Source organism: Camarhynchus parvulus, chromosome 15 (assembly GCF_901933205.1).
Source record: "Camarhynchus parvulus chromosome 15, STF_HiC, whole genome shotgun sequence".
NCBI lineage: Eukaryota > Metazoa > Chordata > Aves > Passeriformes > Thraupidae > Camarhynchus > Camarhynchus parvulus.
In genome coordinates, this window is record NC_044585.1 from 1,490,561 (window position 1) to 1,514,991 (window position 24,431).

At 44.2% G+C, this 24,431-nt stretch overlaps 1 protein-coding gene across 1 annotated transcript in view; it reads right to left on the bottom strand.

Moving 5' to 3' along the window:
• MTMR3 (myotubularin related protein 3) overlaps nt 1–24,431 on the bottom strand; it is a 75,035-nt gene that overhangs the window by 21,738 nt on the left and 28,866 nt on the right. Inside the window, 8 exon segments of the mRNA XM_030958634.1 lie at nt 3,045–3,158; nt 3,971–4,067; nt 6,958–7,124; nt 9,589–9,671; nt 15,828–15,944; nt 17,484–17,573; nt 17,945–18,018; nt 21,875–21,952. Of these exon segments, the coding sequence (XP_030814494.1) occupies nt 3,045–3,158; nt 3,971–4,067; nt 6,958–7,124; nt 9,589–9,671; nt 15,828–15,944; nt 17,484–17,573; nt 17,945–17,947 (671 nt within the window). The 5' untranslated portion in view covers nt 17,948–18,018; nt 21,875–21,952.

The window sequence follows — 24,431 nt, forward strand, 5'->3', positions numbered from 1 at the left end:
AAACCATGCTGGAGTGCAACAATAAATCCCCCAAGTCCTTGTAACCACAGAGCAGTGAGGAGCAGGGAAGGGTGAACTGCTCCCTGTGCTGCATTTCTGAACCATCAGCACCAGAATGGAAATCCCTTTGCTGCACTTCAGGGATGTAACTCACAGCAGGAACAGAATTTCTGTGTGCCCAGGATCCCTGGGCCTGTGTGGGGGCTCACCCTCAGCAGTGCAAGGACAAAGAACACTTCCACACGGAGAACCTTTAGGGAGGCTCTCATGATGCTGTTTCTGCAAGATAGCAGGAAACCCTTGCTACTGTCTTCCCAAAAAATCCTAAGAGCATTGTCCGTACCATTGATTTTCTGGGGCCAGATTTATCTGCATAAATGATTGTTCCCAGAGAGGCTGAGGCTGTGGCTGCCCCTGGATCCCTGGAAATGTCTAAGGCCAGGTTGGATGAGGCTTGGAGCAACCTGGAAGAGTGGAAAGTGTCCCTACCTATAGCAGAGGGTGGAATCAGACGAGCTTTTAAGTTCCCTTCCAACCCAATCTGCCTTTCTGTGACTCTATGAAATGTGTGAATAGGCTTAAAAAATTGGAAACAGAAAGAAAAACTGCAGGGTCTGGTGTGAGATTTCTTTAGAAATCTGATCACAGAATGGAAGCAACGCTCCTGACAGTCCAATCCCCACAGAGCATTCCTGCAGCTTGTCTCCAAATCAGCCTGCTGGGCTTTTCAGCCTGGACTGCTTCACAGGGACAATGGATCTCCTGTTGCCAGGGTGTGTTTCTGGTCTCTGTCTCAGTGATCTGTATCTGAGACAAGTGATTGGATTTATTTAAAAAAATCCAGATTACTTTTTTCCCATGAAGTAAAGAAAAAAGAAGTTTAGTAATGTGATCAAGACTGAAACTATAATCGTTAAGTCCCAAAATAATTTCAGTGGATAAAAAATGTTGAGGAAGCTCTTGCCCCTTACTGAAAAAAGCTGGCTTTATGCATATATATATAAATATATAAATATATAAAAAATATATAAATATATAAATATATAAATATATATAAAAATATATAAATATATAAATATATAAATATATATATAAATAAAATTTGTATATGGAATCCCAATCATAGAATCATAGAATTATTTGGGTGGGAAAGAAAGGACCTTAAAACCCATCCTGTTCCACTCTGCCACAGGCAGGGACACCCTCCCCTAGACCAGGATGCTCCAAGCCCAGTCAAACCCAGAAATCCTCCTCCCCTCACTGCTGTGAGCTCTATTAGAGCCCAGAGTGATGAACTGGATGTCTTGAAAAATCTATTACCAAATGTCAAGATAAGGAAAAAAAAGAAATCAAAAAAGAGAAACACTTTTCTCTCGCTGATTTGAAGCTCAGCAATGAATCCCCATGTGTGGTTTACCACCCAGAGCCTCACAGAACTGATGAAAATTGAACATGGGGACAGAACAATTTCAGTCTCTGTGGTCTTTTGACTTTTCAATTGCTCTTCTATAAACCCCTGGAATGCAAGGTGTTCCCAGGAATGAGAACAAAGTGTTTTCCTTCTGTGCAGTGATGACAGCAGGGGGAATGCTGCCCTGGGGAAGTGTGTTTGCAGGTGAGGTGTCTCCTAATTACGTGACAACTGCAGAAAAGGCCCAAAAGCTGAACCCAAACCCACATATAAATCATTAGTTTTATTCTCCTTTATACATATATATAATATATATACACACACATTTAGTTCTGTGATAATAAAACACCCAGGTTTTTAAGTGTCAGCATATGCTGGAAAGCATTTTCCCCTTCCCAGAGCTGAGCAGAAGAGGGAACAACCCCTTCACCATTCCAAAAGAGACCACACTAAACCCCCTCGTTGTTTGGGAGGAGAAGGAGGAAAGACAGGAGGATTTAAAGGTAATGGTTTGCTGCCATGAGCCAATTTGTTCTGCCTTCACTGAACAAGAACCCCTAAGCTCAGTAAATAGAGTTTTGTAGCCTACAGCTCTCCTGCCCTTGGCCCCTGTGACACAAGCTCCAAGGACCTGCCAGCTTTCCTGCTCCCATGTTCATCAGGAATGGGTGCCCAGGCTTAGGGAATATCAGTATTCATTATCTTTTTAATCCCTTTGTCTTCTGATGTTTTAAAGAGATTTTAAAGATTTATGGGAGGATAACCACCCCAGGGAAGGTGCCATGGTATTAAGTGACAGGTTTATAGGATCATGGAATGGTTTGCGGGGGAACAGACCTTAAAGCTCATCCCATCCCCTGTCATGGGCAGGGACACCTTCCACTAGATGAGGCTGCTCCAAGCCCTGTCCAACCTGGTCTTGGGACACTTCCAGGGATAGGGCAGCCACCAAATATCCACAAAATTCAAAATATTTTGAAAAAACAAATAATTCTTTAATAATTTAGAATTTAATAATTCTTTAATAAAAAACAAATAATTCTTTAATAATGTGTTTCTTACTAAAGAAGCTGGCAAACACCATTCTCTCAGACAAGCAGTTTTATTATGAAGAATTGCTGGACTCAGTCTAAGGAAGGGTTTGTGTAATTAAAACTATCCAAAATATGGAGATAGAATTAAACTGCACATTAATTTTTAATCTGAGTTTTAGATCTCCTTCAAGTAATTTTGGTATTTGTCCTTGTTTATACTGCAGTCTGAGACTCAGTCAGATGAGTCAGGGAAAAGCCAAAGGAGTACCCAGCCAGGGAGGCCATTTATCAGTTCTCCTCTGATGTCTTCATTTCCCATTTTTTCATTTTCATATTAAGAAAAGTTAAAAATCAATCTTAACTGGGGTGACTGCCCCAGGAATGATTTGCAGGAGATGCAAATGCTGAGTGCTCCTCCAGCGTGTGCTTGGAATTCTAAACACAACCCATTATTCCCTCTCGGAGCGCACGTGGAGCATCTGCCTTACCCAGAGCAGCCTGAGCACCTCCCAGAATTCCCAATTATGAGTTACTCCAGCTCTTCCTTGCCAGGACTGCCCCTTTCCAGCCTGGGGAAGGCTGCTGCAGCTGCTCCTCACCTGTACACCACGGCAGGGATGCGTTTCCAGGAGCGGAAGCTGGCCACGCTCTCCAGCTCCTTGTCCGTGATCCAGGCAGGAACGATGATCTCCTGGGGGTAGCTGCCACACAGCCTGGGGGAAAGGGAGCACAGTCAGGCCTAGGGAGCAGCTCCAGGCTTCCCAGAGTGCACAAGGCAGCACTGGAGGAGCCTCATAGCCCTTTTGCTAATTCCTGCTTCCCTGGATGTTAATAAAAATCCTTTTGTCCAGCATTAAATATGGAGGGATGGATTTTTCTCCTTCCCCAACTTGCAGAGGCCAAAGCAGAGATTGCTCCTGCAGGGACAGCAGCCCCCAGCTGGGAGTCATTATCCTGCACAGGCAGAGCACTCCAACTGCTCCATCACAAAGTGTTCCAGCTGGGTTTGCTCTGAGCTGGAGCAGGGGTCAGCCAGAACACCCTGTCCCCCAGCTGGGGATCACAGAGCACCCTCCTCTGCTCCAGAGCCTAAAGAGGGCTTTTGTCTGCACTCTGAGTACTTCAGAAAGTGTTTCCTCTTACTTATTCATCTACAAATTTAATTCTTCCAAATTTGTTTGGGTTGGGTTTTTTTTAATACATGTCTTTGTAGTAAGTTAGAGAATAAGAAACAATAAAAAAAGGTCTTCAAAAGTTCAAACTCCACTCTTTGCTCACTTAAGATCTCCCTTAGAATGCTTATTCTCTAATAAGCCACATCAAAACCTGGTATTTCCAAGCCTAAAAAAATGCAGCAGCTAATAAAACATTAAATAATTTAAAGCACATTTTTTCTATAAACCAACAAAAAAAAAAAAAAAATTTTGATTGTCCCTTCTTGGGAACCGTAGAAATTGAAAAAAGTTTCAGTAACTGAGTGTTCTGAGATGCAGTTTGGCCATGGAGCAGCAGCCCCAGCACTCACTTGTACTTCTCATTGATGTTGGAAATCCTCCAGGCATTGTTCATATCAAACCCCATCCGCTCCACCTCGTTCTTAAACCTGGAAGTTACATGTTCTCCTGGGGACCAAGAGCACAGGGGAAATGAATGGGAAATAAGGAATTAGGATTCCTACTTTGCAGAACAGAGAAAAGCAGCACATCCCTCAGCCCAAAGCCACCAGCTGCATCTCACAGCCTCATTCTGACATTTGCACTGACATCTGTCCTTGGCCAACTCCCCAGAAATGCCAGAGTCCAACAAGGAGTTCTACCCTGAAATTATCAACTTCTGGAAATTCATATAAAAAACCAATGCTGCAGACCAGAACCAACGATGTCAGCAAAGGAACTGAGATCCATCAGCAATCCAAGTGGGATGGTTGGAAGTTCAGAACAATTTTCTATCAATGAGAAGAATGTGAGGCTCTGGTGAAAAAGGGTAAGACTTGGAATGTGCCCTGGAATGTGGGCAATCCTTTGAATATGCATTTCCAGCCCCAGGTTTCCTGTATGGCTGGAGGCAAGGGCTGTCATTTATCCTGCAGCTCAGTTTTCCATCATAAATTGGACATTATTCTTCTGTGAGTCATGTGGAGATAGAGAGGTAAAACACATAAATGATTCTTTGACACAAATATCAGTCACAAGAGCCTCACAAACTCCTGGATTAATACATTAAAGGAAGTGGAATGAGCCCCATTTATTTCCTAGACACTTTTGTTTTAAAGTCTCAAAATACAATTGAAAAATATACAATGGCAATAAAGAATAAGAAGACAGAAAGTCTGGAAAATGAGACAAAATTTCCAGGTTTCCAGGGCTAAGAGAAGTGCTAAATTTAATGAGCATGTGAGCAGCACTAGATAAGTGATTCTGAAAGTCCATCCATTGCTTGTCTCTTTATATTACTGGAGCATTAAATCCTGAGGCAGAGCAGCACCCAAGGGGGGAAATATCTGCTGAAAAATTAATGCTTTAAGTATTACATCTTTCCATTAAATATTTTAGAAAATCCTTAAAGTCTTTCAATCCCCCAGATATCTGGAGATACATATTTAAACCCAAGATGTAAATGCACATGGCTGAAATGATTTTTAATGCCATGTTACAGAAGAGTTAGAAATAAATATAAATAGGTAAATTAAGAATCTAGACAGCAGCCTAATTACAGGACTTAATTAACTACAGTGTTATAAAGATCCTTTGTCAAGAGCAGAGGTGGAATTGGACAACACATTCCAGCCAGGCAATAACCTCTGCCAGATTTGTCCTTCGCAGTGATTTTTTAAATTTAAAAATCCCAGAAATTCTTTTACTGGAGCACCAAAAGAATGGGTCTCCCCATCACTGCTCCTTAAAACTTGGGCTACATCCTTAAGGATTTTTTTGGACAGCAAATGAGAATACTGGAAATATCCCAAATCAATGCTGCTCAGCCTGGTGGGTTTTAAGACAAACACATAAAGCTACATGAAAATCATATATTCTGTTTGATTTTTCCCTCTTAATTTTTAGCTACTGTTCAGCCACAGGTTTTTCTCCTGGAAACAAAACCCCAACCTTAATATTTAGTCCATTTCTCCTGAATTGCTGGTATTTTAAGAGGCACTTTGAGCCAACATTGATAATGTTTAGAAGCATCCCAAGCCACTCTCAAAATCCCAGGGAAAGCAAGCTGGGTATTTTGTGGGCTCGTGCTTCCTATTAAAGCTGACCCTGTGAGCCACAGCCTGGATCTCTACTACAGACACTGCTAACATATTTTTTTCCCAGAAAATGTGTTCTGTTGACACTTGGATGGATTTTGAAGCACTTTAGTACTTTTGTCTGTATCTACCAAATGATGGGCTCCTTGGATACAGAAGAGAAATGACAATGTCTTTGGATTGACTTCTTCAGCCACATTCACACTGATTTATTTCAGCTGTAATTCAGCTCTTTGAAGGAGAACATCTACCCCCAGCCACAGGCAGCTACATGGAGATAAAGTTATATTAAAGAAAATTATTTGATAGAAAAGCAAAGCTGCAAGAAAAAAAAAAGATCGATAAAAATTAATAAAATGGTAAATGTTGCCTCTTGTCCCTGGAAATGTCCAAGACCAGGTTGGACTTGGAACAACCTGGTCTAGGGGAAGATGTCCCTGCCCATGGCAGAGGGTGGAATGGGAGGGGCTTTAAGGTCCCTTCCAATCCAAACCATTCCATGATTATCCTAACCTAGCATCAGGCTGAAGTCTCTCTGTTTCAGTGAGGAAGAGAAGACTCGGCAAGACTTCCACAGGTCTGCCAGCTCCCATTTCCCAAATTCAGTAAAGAGGGAAAAGGCCTGAGTGTGAAACTCTGCTCTGAGGAGATTTTTGGCATTTTCCAGAAGCTGCTAATGAAGAGTGTGAAGAGGAACAGGGCCAGGGAGCCCCTCCTGCCACTGTGTGATCCCTGCTCCTCCCCAGACACCACCGACACGAGAGCCTGTGCCAGGCTCCAGAGCAGCTTCAGCAGCAAGGACAGAATCCCAGGAACATCTCTCAGCCTGGTAACTGGGACACTTCCCTGAGGCAGTGAATTGTGACTGACAGGCGATCACAGAGTGCCTGAAATCAGATTTCTTATACTCAACCAAGCGCTACAACCACCAGCATGCCAAGCTTGAGCTTTTATTTACTTGTGGGCTTCAAAACCCCTGCAGCAAGGATGGTATTCCACAGAAGAAGATCACTGCCTGTGGCTGTGAATGAACCCAGAAGTAGCTCAGGGGCTCCCTTCTCCTCCCCAACATCCATCTTGGAGATCAGTGTGCCAGACAAAAAATGTGGCAACCAACCCAGAATGGTTTAGACTGAAAGCTGCTGCTGTGGTGAGCGAAATGCTGTTGGTTCCACACCTGACTGACTGAATCAAACCCACCGCAGTAATTCCCTGGGATATCCAGGTGCTGCTCTGGTGATCCCAAGGCTGTTCCCACGTACCTGGCCGACACAAGTCCCCGTGCTGCTCCTTCTCACTGGCATAAACCTCCATGCACCAGGCGTGGTAGGCGAAGGAGAACAGGTCCTCTATCTTGGACGGGGGGCGGATGGCATTGTTCAGCCTCTTCAGCCAGTCCTGACACTGCTCAAAGGTGGAAAACTGACACCTGGCCCAGAGACAAACATCCCATGGGTGACTTTCAGTAGGAGAAGCCACTCTAGAAGGTGACAGGCTGAGCATGAAAAGCTCTGTGAGAGCACAAAGTGAGGATAAACACCTTATTGACAACTTAGTTCTGCTTCCATGGGCACTCTAATGGGAAGTAAAATGAAACCTGTGGAATGAGTAAAGAAACACTTAAGGAGTCAGGATTGACTGAGCAGCAACATTCTGTGACTGGGAATAACCAGGGTGTGCCCTGCCAGGAATAAGGGGGACATTTCTCCATGTGTTACCTATAAAACCAAGGAAAGATCATTCAGGTCAAAGACAGGAATGTGTTACAGCCCCTTCTGGGCTGGGGGAAACTCAGAAAACTGTCCCACACTTTATAATCTACATAATAGAACTATAACCACAGTCCTGTAAACAAGAACAGGCTGGGAGAGCTGGGGGTGCTCACCTGGAGAGGAGAAGGCTCCAGGGAGAGCTCAGAGCCCCTTGCAGGGCCTAAAGGGGCTCCAGGAGAGCTGGAGAGGGCCTGGGAACAAGGGATGGAGGGACAGGACACAGGGAATGGCTCCCACTGCCAGAGGGCAGGGATGGATGGGATATTGGGAATTAGGAATTGTTCCCTGGCAGGGTGGGCAGGCCCTGGCACAGGGTGCCCAGAGCAGCTGGGGCTGCCCCTGGATCCCTGGCAGTGCCCAAGGCCACCCTGGACAGGGACTGGAACAACGTGGGCTGGTGGGACATGGTGCCCACAATGGAATGAGATGGGATTTAAGGTCCTTTGAAAACCCTTCTCTTTCTGGCTTTGTTGGGAAGCACTGACTGAGCTTTTCCCAATGTTACAGACTAACAACAAACAGAGAGAATATTCCCTGCACAGGAAAAACCAATCTTCAAAGCAGTGCATTAAAATTACATTAGCTTTTCTTTTCAAAGAGGATTCCTGGACTCTTTAGAGTAAAAGGGTGGAAATAAACCAGTGATTTATTTTGCTCTGACGTTTTTCTTTAAGATTTTATAGTTATTAAATATTGCCCAAGTATTTCCATTCTGCTCAGTCCTGGTTAATGATGGCATCTGCATTCCCTCAGGGCAGATTTATCTCCCCTACCTGCAAATAGCTCAGAGCCACAGCGTGGAAGGGAAAAGCCATGTCCAACATCTCCCAGGAGCTGTGAGGAACTGCAGCCTGAGGTGTTTATTTATTTCCCATCACTGACTGTAAAGCAAGCCCAGACTACTCACTGAGACAGGATAATTCTCTATTAAACATCCACACTCAGACAAGATACATCTCACCCTAAATTCCTTCTAAATTCTTTTGAAGTTAGTGGTGTAAATAACAAGTATTATCTCCACTTGAATTCTATTCTCAAAATACAAAGTTTGCTCATGAAAAAGAACAAGAATATATTCTAACTCTTCTGTCTCAGACTCAAACTTCATCATCTCCCAACCATCACCAAGCCCTCAGTCGTGGAGATGCAATTTTGAGAGAAAATTGAAAAGGATGGCAAAAATATAAATAATTTGTATTCATTCTACAATTGAAGGGAAAAAACAAATTAATGTAGGGAAGAAGGGTGACTTTCTTAAATGCCAAGAGCTAGAAGTGAAGAGGAAGTTAAACATTGAATTCAAATTAAACTAAATATTACCTCTAAAGTAAAATCAGTCCTGGTGAAAAAACAGCCTTTCAGGAAGCAGCTGACCTGTTAAACATTCTGAGTGCTCAGAGATGGCTGGGGCTCCTTTCATTACACAGAAGGTACAGCCAGCAAACATTTAATCAAAAAGAAATGCTCCTTTCTTCTTAATTAAAGTTCATAGATCAAAATTAATTTCTGCAGCAGAAAAGTTGTTTTTTTTTTAAACCCCAGCGAGGAGCAGATCAGGCTGGGCAGCTCAGAGAGCCCTGGAGTCTGGGGAAGGACAGCCAGGAGTTACTGCACACCTGGATTCACCACCTTCCTTCACTTTCTCTTCCCTCATTCCCTCATTTTCTTTTCCAGGAGGTTACCATGCCTCAAGGATAGTGAGTGTACTCTCAGAGGTGTTGAGAATGCAGGGTGGATGAAGCCTCAAACCCCAAATCTTGATAAAACTCATTTGCAATGTGTGTATCAGTGGCTTTATCTACTTCTGCACCTATTGATATGGAAATATTGATATAACTACAACATATTGAAGCAATGTATTCTGATTGCAAAGCAGGGACAACACAGTGAGACTGAAATTCATTTCAGAACAAAGCCAAGATCAGCCATGTGGGCTCAGAGCAAGGTTTGCTGCTGTGCTGAATCACAACAATGAGACACACAGCTCTCCTCGTATAAAAATCAGACAAAATAAAAAACTTCTGAGGGAAACCAAGAAACCCCATTTCCTTGAACCATCCCAGCTGCCCATGGCACATGGAAAGTGAATTTCCCCCTCCTTTAACACTGAGCCTCTCCTACCTGATAACCTTGCAGTCCTTGCAAGTCAAATGAAGCTGGAATATATCCCGGCACTCCACACTCTCAATGAGCTGCAATGGAACCTGCAATTAAACACATCAGATTATTGCATTTCTGCAGCACTAACAGCAATTTCTTTGCATATCTAACAAGGATTTATTGCAGGTTACATGGAGTCTGAAGAGAGGAAAACAAATGAATCCACGAGGAATTACTTCAGCAGTTCTGAGGTTTGGTACCAGGTATTCATATTCCAGCTCCAGCCCTGTGGAGTCCAAAAGCCTTAAGGGATCCCATGGGAGCACCTGAGAAGGCTGCAGGAAAGGCAGCAGAAACTCCAGCTCCTCTCTCATGGAAGCAGTTTTCCCTCTTATAGGTCTAAATTTAGGAATCTTAATATATTTTTAGCTGATGGTGTTCAAAAAGAACTGCTAAGCAAGATCCCCCTAACAGATTGCTGCAGCCTGGATGTTTTTCTATGGCAATATCCAATATTTCCTCCTCAGGGAAAAACCCTTTGGCCTGTTTAGAGCAACACTTGTAAAGGAAGCAGCCAAATTTAGAGTGATAATGCTGAATCTCTCCAATTTAAAGTGCAGTTATAGACACTTCTGTTTCCTGGCATGTTTAATCAGCAGCAGGCTGGTCAGGCAACACATGAGAGCACATGCAAGTACCTTTAAAGATGAGAAAAGCCACAAGATGAAAATATCAATTTTCAGTATTACTTTTGGAACTTTACCCGAGATGGGTAAATGTTCATTATTGCTTTAAATGAACAGAAGTCATAAATAACTGTCTAAATTCAGCTAATACCTGTAATGAATGTGAAGCACAAAGCTGTTTGAATTGTTTAGTAGATTATATGGACATTGCACAAGGCAATAAAACCTCTGCTATCCTTTAGCAACGTTCCAAGACTCTGATTTTTGCCATCACAGGACTAAGATGCAGCAGTTTAAGGTCTGGCTTGGGGCCCACAAGATGTGGCTGGAAGAGCCAGGGTTTCCTCATATGCTTGGGCAAACCCTTGAAGGTCACCTCCAACCAAAGCTTCAGGATAAGGAGTCAAGACAGCATCTTCTCAGGCACCACAAAGCTCATAAAGTCCCTCATTTAGGTGGAATGACAAAAAGGAAATTACCTAAAACCAACAGGTAAGGAAAAGAGATATCTCAAAAATACAAACCAAGGGAAAACTTCCCCCGAGCAGGGAGGTGCCTGGAGCGAGCTCAGGGCAGATGCTGAGCCCAGGAGAGGGGTGAGAGCTCTGCTGGCTCTGGGAAAGCTCAGGGCAGCACCCAGACAGAGCCCAGAACATTCTCAAATCACTGCCCAGAGCTCACAGCCCCCAACTGTTGGGATCTTTAGCTTGTCAGAGTGACCCCGAGAAAAGTTAGAAAGTCTCTTTTCCCAGCCCAGCACTTGAAGAAGGAGTCAGAGCTCTTCATTTCTCAGTCTCAAGGTTGTTCATTGTTTCTTATCTATAAAAAATTTTCTCCTCCCTGCCGAGGTCCAGCAGGACAGTTCCAGGCACTCTGCCTGCCCCCAGGGCAGTGTGATGTCTTTATACTAAAACCTATGTGTACAATGTTTACAATTACTTTCCAATCCCTATCACCTGTGTTAGACAGTGAGCTCCTACTCTAAACCAATGTGTAAGTGCCAACATCACAGCAGGAGATGGAGGCCAAGAAGAAGAAGGAGAAAGGCTGGACACACCCAGTTCTCTCCATCTTGCCTCCTGAACCCCAATACCAAACCCCTAAAATCCACTTTTTCACCCCATGATAACTCCACTATTATTCTACCTAAACTGCTGTGTACTGCTGATCTTCATACAAGGTTGGTAATTTGCTCCACGGGTCATAATCAAACCCACAGGTCTTTTGGGCTCTGTGTCAGGGCTTCTGAGCCCCTGGCAGGGTCCTGGCCATCCTGGGCAGCCAGAGGGATGTTCTGGGTTCCCACAGCCAGCTACAACAGGCAGGGATTTATTAATGCTCAGCTTTTCCCTTGCTCATGTCAGACAGAGCCAGAGGCAGCTCTGGAGCCACCCACCCTCCCCTGCTGTGCCCAGCCAGGCTGGGACAGGGCAGTTACTCTGCTCCTTCTGCTGTAACTGCACATTAAATGACAGAAAACCCATGGACAGGACTTGGCAAGAGGGTGTCTGACTCCACAGCCCAGTAGTTCGTGTTTTCAAATCTGGATTTTAAATAAAGCTGGAGATTGAATTTCTGTCCATGTTTTCAGCACTGTCACTGTCACTGGTTGAGATCTGTGACAGAACCAGTGGCATGAAGGAGGCAGGGAATGAGGAACCCCTCCTGTGAGAGCCCCTCTGTGCCCTCCCCAAGCTCAGCCTGACTGTGGCTGACTCCCCCAAAGCAGCAGGACTGGAGTGCAGCACAGACCACAGCAAGGCTCTGTTCCACAGCTGATCCCTGCACTTCACCCCCTCATTCCTTCCAAGCCTGCTCCTGCTTGACCCCAGCCTGCCAGGCAGGTGAATTGTCAGAGTTTAGTCTGATCAATGGACAGGAATGGAGCTCAGACTGGAGAATCTCCCAGCCTGTCTTCATAACTGGACAGCCCCACACAGACCTATTAATAATTCCCAGGAGGAGTTTCTGCATGGAAAGGGTGGTCAGGCCTTGGCAGGGGCTGCCCAGGGAGGTTTGGAGTGCCCATCCCGGGAGGTGCCCAAGGAAGGATTGGATGTGGCACTCAGTGCTCTGGGCTGGGGACAAGGTGGGCATTGGGCACAGGATGGACTTGATAGCCTGGGAGGGCTTTTCCAACTTAAATGGTTCTAAAATAACTTATTTAAATCTACCACTGAGTTAAATGGCACCAACATGGAAAGTAAAGCATCTTTCCCAGCTGAGTCAAGATTCCAGACTTGCTTTTTGAGCCCAGTGCTGCTTTGTCTGTTATCTTTTTATTCCCCAAGCCCTGTTTTATTCTGTTTTTTTCTCATGTCCATCTGCATTTAAGCAGTTCTCCACCTTTTCCCACCTCCTGGCATTCTGCTTGTGGCTCCTCTTCCTTCTGTCTGCACTCTAATGACAAGCTAATTCTTCTCCTCCTGCATTATTTTTAATTTCCTTTTTCCAAAGTCATTCCCTGTTCCCTGCCCTTTCCCTGTGCCCTCTGCTCCCCAGCCATCCATTCCCCTCCACCAGCCCACCTGTGATTCCCTCACAATCTGCGGCTTTTTCTTCAGGACAACCTTCCCATTAATCTTTTTAATTTTTCTTCCCAGTCATAAAAATCTGTCCTGTGGTCCTCTAGTGTTTTCAATCTCCTTCCTGGCCATTATTCTTCCCCCAGCAAAGCTCAGTGGAATTATCTGCTGTCATTCCCTCCCTGATAACCTTCCCTTCCCCCTGCTCATCCTCCAGGCTGTGCCAGTCCGACACCCAGAGCCCGTTCCTGGAAGAGCCATCAATTCTGTCTGCAGGCACTTGCCTCTAATAATGGCATGGAAACCAGGCAGGGAAAGCAATCATTTTTGCTTTTATAAGAATAAACATGCATTGTTATCTGAGGCAAATTACATCCCATTATAGGGAGTACAGGAGCATCCTGCTCTTGCAGTATCTCCCCACTGTCTCTTATTTAAAATTATCTCATTTTAAGTAACAGCAACATTCTACAACTCCAACTTTTTATTTTTGAGGAGTTTTTAAAATTATTTTGATGACTGGAGCTGTCTGTTATCTAAGAGCAGTACAAGATATATTTAGAGAATTATAGCTCTGTACTTAGAAAAAGCACAAGTTACATTTTCAGTGCTGTAACAACCCCCCCACAGCCCAATCTGTGCCCACAATTCCCAGTGGGATGCAGTGGGTCACAGCCAGGCTGCTGCAAGCACCAGTGACCCTGACACAGACCCTGCTGTGCCCCATTGGGGCCAAACCTCCCCAGGACCTCCCGTGGCACCCAGGCTCTGGGTGCAGGAATTGGGATTTCTTCCTCGTTTTCCCAGCTCAGAGCAGGAACAATGTCAGGTTATGGAGCAGGCTGGTGGCCTTAACAAGCACCAGGCCAAGGCTGGGTGTCCTGGAGCAGGGGAGGAGGTGGCACAGTGGGGCACTGAGGGTGCAAGGACAGCTCTGAGGGCTCCAGGCTGGAGGGAGCTGAATCCCCCCCCAGGTTCATGGAACCCACAAGGAGTGTCTGAAGCACATTTTGCTTTTAATTAAAACTGATGACACTTTGGATTTGTCTTGAAGGCCACCTCTGAGCCCTCTCTTGTCTCACAACTGTTGTGCTCTGAGTGTGAAGAATTTGGGCAGCAGGGCCTGAGGACAAGACAAGGATTATGCCACTCTCCAGCAGGGATGAACCACAGCAGCCATGGGCATGAGGAATATCCCAATCCACCCATTTTTCCAAGCAAAGGGAAGCTCACACTAAAACTCAGCTCCTCATCAAAGTCCTCCCCTTCATGACTTTCCTTTGGTACTGTGTCCAAAATCCACCATTGGAAAGAGATTACATGCAATCCATGCTTCCACAAACTCCACTAAAATGTTCATTCTCCCATCAGTGCAATTAGCTTACAGGGAGGAAAGTGATTACACAGAAACACTCAGCAGCTGCAAAGTCTGACATTTTCTTAAGGAATCAATAGAGCTGGGCCTGGGAACCAAACCTCCCTCATACACCAAGAGATCCCTGTTGAGTCTGCACTTTTATCCCATGGATAAATGTAAGTCAACACCCCTGAATGTCCTAATCCCCCAATTTATGCATGGTCTGTGGGACCTTTTGTTTTTGCATTTGAAACACCGTGTTCCTATTAGCAGTGAGATCTAGGAAATTATCCATGGGAAAGATCTCCACACACAGCCCCTTTCTGCACTGTTGCAATGGGAACATTAACAACTTTGAATGGATTTCTTTCCCAGCCCAGGTGATCTGGAGCTCTGTGCTGCTCACTGAAGTGTCACAGCACCATTTTCACAGCCAGGGAATTGTAACCAAACAAGAGGCAAAAGCCACAGCCCAGGAATGAAGAATCTCTGACAGGTATTTGCTGAACAGCTGTGATGACATAAAAACAGCAGGAAAGAATCAAGATGAACTCAATCAAAAACTACTCAGTGAAAATTTGAGTTAGAAAATCACCATCTGAATGAGAATTTTGGTCAACAATAACCAAAAGGATTACTACAGCCAAAATTAATGAATTAAATGTGGTTCTTAATTACTGAAGAATGTTTTATCTTTAAAGACATCCCAAGCCCTCCCTGCCCTGGATTTCAGCAGAGTTCATAGGAAGTTATTAGCAACAGTCATATATGGTTACAAAGAATTATTTATATTCTGCTCTACCTCATACTCTGGTTATTTCTGGTTAATGATGCTGATGATAATGAGATATCACACAGAATGAGAGGGCAGAACACTGCATGTGAAAGTCAGGGAAGAAAAATTAACATGGGAATATTCACAAGCTTCTGTGGACTCTCCCCTGAACACAATCAAGGAACGTGATTAGAAAAAACATCAATTCCTGCTATGCTCAAAAATACTGAATTGAAAATCCCTATAAAGCAATATCCCTAATTGTCCTAAGGACAGGAAGTGTAGTTCATGCTGTAATGGCTTCTCTAATAAAGCAACTCCATCATTCCCTGGCATTCCTCAGGACACTCCTGATTTGCACCCTGGAAGAGTCCCCAGTCTGTGTGAGCATCGAGCACTGCCCAGGACTGGCCAACACCCTTTAACTGTGTCTGCTACCAGGGGGGTGCAGATGGAACCATTTCCAGGAATGGACACAGCAATAAAACTCCCTCAAGAAATGCATTGAAGGTGAGGTCCCACTCCTGACCTGTTACACCAAACACTGCACTAAAACCAATCGATATCTGGCACAGAACCTCAGCAGCTGGACCCACTCCCACCTTCTGAAGCTCCAAGCAAGGCACAAATCAGGTTTTGGTGCTCCAAAAGCCCCTTGGAACACTGACTATTTCTCCCCACTGAGCCTGGGGACAACAGGTGGCTGACACAGCCAGCTGTGAAGGTTGAGGATGTGACATTTCCTTAAGACATCTGATTTTCAGAGCTGCTGAGTCACCCTTTGGTACCTAAATACACATTTATTATCCCTGAGAAATCGATTTGAACATCAGAAAAAGATTTTTCATTCTTAAAAGGGGGGATCACTGCTGTCTTATCCCAAATTCTGTTATTGCCACTGAGATCAGAACACTTACATTGACAACAGATTCCTTGAATTTGATGTGGAGCCTGTAGTTGGAGAGGGCAATGATGGCATCCTCTGCTCGTCCCACGTACTCCGTGCTCTCCCCGTGGAGCTCAATGAACGGCACCTGCACAAGGGCAGCAAAAATCTCAGTTCAGACACCACTGCCCAAAAATCTGCCCCTCCTGCAGCACAAGAAATCAAACAAAGCCTGCTGAGAATTCAGCCCTGTTATTGCTGCTAAGGAGGAACATCAGGTAAGGTTGGCTCTGAGGTTAATTGCAGCCTTTTTCTTAAATGATCCCTTATTTTATGTTACTTTTCCTGAGTGGTAAGTGCCTGGTCAGGGAAAGCAATGAATTTTTATGAAAAATATCCTCACATTTTGGCAAGCAGGCTGACAAAGCCCTTGATTTATGCTCTCAGTCCTTACTTAATGGAGAGTGGCATTTCCATAATGTTATTAAATTCATCCTAAAGTAGGCAAAACATCCAGGATGAATAATGTTCCCTGCTATTTCCCCACTGTTCACCCAGCAAGCTCAGGTAACCAGCCCAGGCTGGATTCCTAAATGCTACAAAGCTGAGCTTGGACAAACCAAACTTTTTGCTCCCTATTTCTCACAGTAAAGATGAAAATGCACAAGAAGCTGCTGCTTTATAAAGTCAGAAACCTGCAGGTCATTACACCACACATGGAAATTGTCACTGGTTTATTAATATGTGACCTAAGCCCAGTTTAGCTGAGCTGGTGGAAAGTGAAAATACTCAACTTGAATTGAAAGCGATCTGGTTTTACACCAAAGTAGCTTGAAACAAATAAAAATTCTTTGTATTACAATGAAACTCTTCAGCTGATGCAAGAGTGTCTACATGGAGAGCCAGGCAGGGAGAGCTGGGGGTGCTCCCCTGGAGAGGAGAAGGCTCCAGGGAGAGCTCAGAGCCCCTTGCAGGGCCTGAAGGGGCTCCAGGAGAGCTGGAGAAGGACTGGGGACAAGGGATGGAGGGACAGGACACAGGGAATGGCTCCCACTGCCAGAGGGCAGGGATGGATGGGATATTGGGAATGAGGAATTGTTCCCTGGCAGGGCGGGCAGGCCCTGGCACAGGGTGCCCAGAGCAGCTGGGGCTGCCCCTGGATCCCTGGCAGTGCCCAAGGCCAGGCTGGACACTGGGGCTGGGAGCAGCCTGGGACAGTGGGAGGTGTCCCTGCCATGGCAGGGGTGGCACTGGATGGGCTTTAATGTCCTTTCCACCCCAAACTATTCCATGATTCTATGGTCAATCATTTGAACTAAACTGATTTCAAAAGGAAATTTGGAAAATAAAGAAATTTTAAAATATCTCTTTTTGTGCAACAGAAGACTTTTGGCTTCATAATAGCCAGGTGCCAAGGCAGTGTTTAATCAGCTTAGTGCTGCTTTTTCAAAACAGAGTTCTAAACTGTGGAATAAAACCCTACCCTTGGAATTAGTGCACAGGTAGCAGTGATATTTTTCAGACACTTGAAGGAATTTCCTGTAACAAAATGCCCAAGTTCTCTGTCCTACCAACAGAGAAAATGAGTTTCTGTGCTAAGTGTGAATTAAAATTCTAGAGGAGAGGCCAGAGAATCCATAAGCAACTGGAGGCAGTGAGATTTCAACAGGAGCAGTGTGGTGATTACCTGAAGGTTCTCATCCTCTCGGATCAGCTGCTTCCTGGGAAAAATCTGATTAGCCTGGATGCATTCAAGGCTGTGCTGAGTCTCTTCATCCTGAGGAACAAAGTGTGACAGTCACCTGCAGCACTGGCACCTGCTGCCACCTTCCCCAGCCATCCACAGCCCAGGAAAAGCTCCCACATGATGAAGTGTCCAGAGAATTCCAGGAGCAGTAACTCACTAAAGTTTCTAAACTCCCCAACATGGGCCCTCAGACAACAAACTTGTATTAGCAACCAGTTTCCTTCCTACAGCCTGATTAATAAAGTCATTAAAAGCTGCAAGATTTATAGCAGCATTAGGAAAAAAGCATTAGCACTATGCCTAAAACTCAACAACCCCACACGTAAACATTAATTGCCTCATGTTTTTCCATTTAAAACTCTTCTGCTCTGTCACAGACCCCACAAAGCCCCTTTGCTTACCATGACAGGCCCTGGGCAGGAGGAGGAATCCTCGTCTTTACTTGCAATATTTCGAGCTCTTCACTTACTAAAATCTAGAAAATAAGGAAAGTATAATGATGAAATAAGATTCATTTTCTTTTAGCAAATAAATACAAATTAACTTTTAAAGACTGTGAACGTAGCTGTTAGAAAACTGAGAGCAAACAGTAATTATGAAAAGATGAAATCTATAGAAGCTCCCTCTCCTGAGAGCCAAAATTGTTTCAAAATGTGTCTGGTTCCTTCTGTTCATCCTGAAAAATTACCTTTGGATATGCTGCTGGGAGAACACCTGTCTGAAGGCAGCAATTAGACCAGTGTTTATATAATTTAAATTAAAACATGTTCATTTTTCTGGATACCCTGGAATTTTCTCCCAAGTTGCCTGCAGATGGTGAATCAGAAATCCGTGGGATACAAATCCAAAGGGATTGTTGGGGCTGAACTGGATTTGGATCCTCCTGGAACAAGCTTGTTTCAACTATGGCACATGAATTGGAGTTCTTATTGGGATAAAAATCCTCATTTTACACTTGTGGCTGGTTTTGGATATCCCTGGATGTACCAAAATATCCATTTTCCTGCACTGACTTTTCCAAGAGTTACAAATCACTACACTGGGGACTTGCCCTCTCCACTACCCAACAACCCCCTATGCTTTGATCATCTGCAAATTTTTTCTGGGAATATTAACACAGTCCTGAGGTTATGCAAATCACCCAGTTAAGAACTTAATGACTGAAGTGAATACAGGAGTTACAATTTGGGTTTGAGACTGATTTTACACTCAGCTTTTTTAACCCAGGTAGGTTCTTCCCTGTTCTACTCAACCAGGATTCACTCAGGTATTTATGAGATTGCAGACTGTGGCACACAAAACTTATAAATGAAAATACATCACAAGAGTGCAGCCAGTTCTCAGCTCACACCCAAAGCTCATATCTCACTTTACTTATAAATGTATTCCAAATTTTCAGTACTGAGGCTGACAGAGAAAACCACTTCAATCCATCAGCTCCCAGCACTGCAGGGAGCCCTGGACACATCCTGTGCTTGGTATGAAATATTGACAGAGGGCAAAGGAGCAGCAGCTGCACATCAAGTATCCTCACAAAGGTGTGTTTGTAAATACATTCACATAAAAGGGAATGATGCAGAGAATCGAGTTCCAACTGCCATGGATTCACTAAAAATTAATGCAAAAAGTAGATTTAAAATCCTGGGAGAGCTGGAGAGGGACTGGGGACAAGGGATGGAGGGACAGGACACAGGGAATGGCTCCCACTGCCAGAGGGCAGGGATGGATGGAATATTGGGAATTAGGAATTGTTCCCTGGCAGGGTGGGCAGGCCCTGGCACAGGGTGCCCAGAGCAGCTGGGGCTGCCCCTGGATCCCTGGCAGTGCCCAAGGCCAGGCTGGGCATTGGGGCTGGGAGCAGCCTGGACTGGTACAAGGTGTCCCTGCCTAAAACTCATGGGATGAGTTTTAAGGTCCCTTCCCATCCAAACCATTCCAGGATAGTATGATATTAAAAATACCTTGTTATTTCAAGGAACTCCTTCAGCTTCACACACAATTATCAAAGAAACACCAACTTAATTTTAAAAATCTGCTTTATTACAAATTTGAAGTTTGCTTAGTATCTCTGAGGAAAAGTTTTAATTTAATAGGCACTATGCAGGAAAAAATTCTTTCCTACTTCAGTTTGATTAGATATATGTAATTTATAAGTTTATTATATAACCATCTACCTATTAATAAAAGCAGTATTAGCTTAGAAAATTAAGCATTTTTAAATATCTTACAGTTGTGCTCAGAAATCCAGTATAAACCTCCAGAAGAGACTACCCAAAATACCAAGTTTCAGTATAACTCCTGAAATCAGTGCAAAACAGTTTCTACTGTGACAGTGTGGCTTTTTCCATGTGAGAATCTTCCTAAAAAAGGTGAATTTTGGGAAAGCTGTGTGGAAAAAAAAAATTTGCGTGTTTCAGTTTGGATCAGGACTATCAGATGCAAAGGGTGATGCTGCCAAGATAAATGGCACAAGAAGTTATAGGACTGGTTCTAAAGCAAACACTTTGCTCTGGCTGCTGCTGGGCATCAGTGAAATGCTTCAGCAACTTCCCTGCCACCAAAGGAATGCTGAAAATTGCTGACAGAAATAGCAAAAAGGCTGAATTGTTACAGTGAGGCTCTCTGAGCTGCTGGACAGTGAATACTTGGAGAGAAATCCTTCCTTTCCCATCACATCCACGAGCTGAGCCTGCTCCCTCCAGCAGCTCAAGGTCACTGGGCTGAGCAAAAGGAAAAGGGAACAGCTCTGGGAGCACCACACACTGCTCAGGACAGCCCAAAGCACACCTGAATCCACACTTCTTTCTATCCCAAAGCTTTCTAACCCATTCCCAGCTCACCAAACTCTTCCCATGGGAACAGAAGGAGGATCCCAGTGACTGCTGCCACCTCATAAGGGCATTTCTGGCTTTAGAAGCCTTGGAAGAAAGAACATTCCTCATATCATCAACTCCACCAAGCACTGCTGAACCCTCCCCACCATCATTCCCCACCCTGCTGCTCCAAGGGACAGCTGGGGACAAAGCCAGCCCAGCAGCAAGTCCTGCACAAACCCAAGCTCAGGCTGATCCACACCACCATTAGGACTGCAGAATGGAAGGAGAATTCTCATTTTGTTCAACTGCAGCTCTGCCCTGACAGTAAAACTCATTTTCCAGAAGTGAAATGGAAAGGTACAAACACAGCTCAGTTAAAAACCTGGCCAGGAAAGCAGCCTTACTTCAGGCTCCTCCTTATCAACAGGATCACATAAAAGTAGCAGCCAGCTTATACACAGAGCAGTGAAATAAAACTTGGTTTTATTGGTACAAATATTGGGTTTGGTCAGGACTGAGGCCAAAAAAAGGTGATGTTATCAATTTACTGTCTGCCCTTTTACCTGCAATTCCATGTGTGTTAAATTATGTCAAAAAAGAGAATGGTCTTGTTAATTCTCCATCCTTATGTTCTGCTTGAAAGGATAAATGATGAGCAAAGGTTGTAACCTCAGCCTCTGCTCAGCCTCTATGGGAACATCTTAATTACCTTTTGTTTCAGATGTACCTTCTGGTTTAAATTATGTGCATAATTAAGAGCAGCAATAACCATCTGTTTGCCAGTGAATCTAAACAAAAAAGATTAGCTAAATAAAGGATCATTTAGATTCACATTTTCATATTTAAATACAGTTGGACTTTCAGCAAAGAAGAGAACAAACTGGAGGGGAAAAAGGAAGAATCCAAGCATTTAACTTTGTTCCCTTACCTTCCCCATCCAGACTGAATTCCATGTATTTTAATATCAAAATCAGACTGTGCTGACCCCTGAGCTGTTTACATACAGTGGCACAGCTGCCCTCTGAGTTTGGAATGCAAATTTTTTTGGCAAAGGAACATTAGAAAATCTGAGAATTGAACATTCAGGAATGTGCTGTACCTTGAGCAAAAGATGCTTCTGTAGCAAGCTGAAAACACTTCTCCCCCTCTGGCAGGTGGAAGGAAATTTCTGAGATAAGGATAAACACCCAGGTTCCCACCTCTCAGTCCCTGACAGGGAAGTTTCTCCTCTTTCCTGACACCACAGGACTGAGCAACTCTCAGCAGGATTTACTGGGAGAGCAGCTGACAACACAGATATTTGCACACTGGTCAGGAATAGGAGCAGGACAAAGAATTGTGTTGGAAGCTTGGGCACAACTAAGAGTCAGGAATCTTCCTTTTCAATAACTAAAGGTTGCAAACTCCAACTCAGTGAAATACTAATTTTTATCTAAGATCTTGGAAAATATTTGATTTAATTAAGAGAATAATTAATGACGAGCACAGAATCCACAAACAAGCAGCTGATCTTACCAAAGAATGAGAGAATAAACAGTCCTCTCTTGTCCCACAAAGTTCCAACTGCACTCTTCTGATACTTCACATTGGCAGCTGCAAACACAAAGACAACACTTTAAAACATGAACTTCCCATGAAGAAACCACTTTTGAACCTGCATCCTAGACAGGACACTCCACTCTGGGGCGAGTTTGGATTAATTCAAGGGGAAAAAGAAGAAGTCTGAGTGCCTTGGAGTTGTAACAAGAGCTTAACATGCCCAAAGAGGGAATTCCAGGACTGGATTCTGATGGATAGCTGTGGATAAGGCCTCTCTTCTGGCAAGGAGCAGTTCTGAAATTGTGGCCACAAAGCAATTCAGAATTTTCATAAATGAGTAAACAAAGCCTAAATTACTTCACAATACCAGCTACAGGAGAGAGTTTTATAGAAGATCCCACTGGATTTATATTGATCTTCAAAGTGGGTTTAATTTTACACTGCAACTGGAATTTCTGGCCCCAAGAAAGCCAATGAAGACCCCCAAACAGTGGTTGCTGCCCATGTGCTTTGGTGCAGTGGTGCAAAAATCCCAGGGATCAGCAATGCTCACCAGGCCACTCCTGCCAAGCCCTTTCTGTTGGATTTTCAAGTGCTGTACAAAACACTTATTGCATCAAAAATGAGGGAGTGTGCCAGAAATTCACATTTGTCAAAAATTAGATGGAGAAAATATCTGATCTGCTTCATTTCTACAGTCACTCCACAGGACCAACAGATATCTCCTGTGGCATCAGAAGGACATAAAGTTTAATGCTAAAATACCAAACATTAAAATTGAAAGTTCCAGACTAACCCCATTGCTCCTAAAGCACACATGCAGCCAAACTGATGGGACAGCACTCCCTTGTATCCAGAGGTTTGCTCTTCACAGGAACTTGGATACTCTCCCAGCAGCACACCACATCTGGATATGCCTGGAAAATCCAACTTCTCCACCATATAATCCTGCTGCTGGAAATAGTTGGCCTGTACTTTGATGTGCCACAACTACTGATAACATTCTGGTAAATGAAATAAAATACTTTTGTATTTTGCCTTCATTGTGTCCTTTAGTTTATGGCTTATAACAAGGAAAAGAAGTAATACACAGAAAAAGGAGATGTAGTTTTAGGACTGATGGAGTAGAAAGAAAGTTTAAGAAGTTGTGCATCAAAAATTGTGCATTTCAAGGAGCTGTACCCCAGGCCCACCATCACCAGCTGGGTGAGGGAGGGGATTGTCCAGCTCTGCTCTGGGGTGGCCTCTCCTCTAGTGCTGGGGACAGTTTCACCACAATGTCAGAAGGATCTAAAGCTGTTGGAGATGGACCAAAGGAGGGGCAAAGGATGGGGAAGGGGCTGGAGAGGTATTTGGAATGTTCAGCTGGAGCAGAGGAGACTGAGGGGAGCTGCCAGGGTTGCCCAGGGTGGGATTGTTGGGAGGTCTGGGCAGGGACAGGGGCTGGATTAATGATCCCTGTGGGTCCCTTCCCATGCAGGGTTTTCATGATTTTAATACAAATTGATATGCACCAGAAGGAATTCTACCATCTCACATGATGGACACTTCAGGGAATCTCATGGAATCTCAGTATTTATACAAACAGGGAGCTGAGGATGTGCTCTAACAGAAAGCCCCTGTGTCAATGCCAGCTGTCCAAAACGTCGACTAAACTTTGATTTACCATTTCATAAAACAGTTTCTAAAAGCAACATTTCATTACCTGCAACAGAGGTCAACTTTGTTTTTATTTTAAAAAAATCTCTCTCAGCCAACAAGTCAAACACCAATCCCAATAATTTTATGGGTTGATAATCAATCCCAGCACCCAGGTGGGAATGGGCACAGTTGGACTGTGAGGTACCAGCTTGAGCATGCAACAAGTACAACTTCACAGCTGCCTGTTGATACAAAGTCACCTTTGAGGGGAATATGGAGCAAGTTTATTAAACACACAAAAAAAAGCTCTGAAGGCAGACTATACAACTCTAGAATGACTCCTCAGAGACACTGTTCTGGCCACGTATTTGCTTTGCAAAAGGCAAGATACACATTTTGGGTGCAGGAGCTGGACTGATTTTGTGTGGTTTCAGTCCAAATGAGTTTAAAAAAAACCCTTCACAAAATCTGCAACAAGCCTTTTATTGATTTTAATGAGGCTTAGAAGAAGCCACCAAATCTCAAGAGTTTTGTCAAGAAGTTTAAAAACAGGACAAAAATGTTCCAATATAAGCATTAACAATTCCGCTTTCTTGCTGCCAGAGCTCAGCAAACCCCCCCGACACGCTCATCAGCATTCCTGCTGCAAGGCTGCTGGGCTCTGATAAGAACCTCCAATGTTATCACTTCCTAAGTCAACAACTCCTGCCAAAATAAGGGGAAAAGCTGCCTGTAAGAAGAAACGTTGCTATGAGTTCTGCTGGTCCAAAGCACCAGCTCCTGATGGGAGCACTCCAAGGTCGGGAGCAGCTCTTTAACTCACACATCCCAGGGAGCTGCCCCTCAGGACAGGGATGCAGCCACTCCCTCCAGGGGCTCCCACCACCTCAGC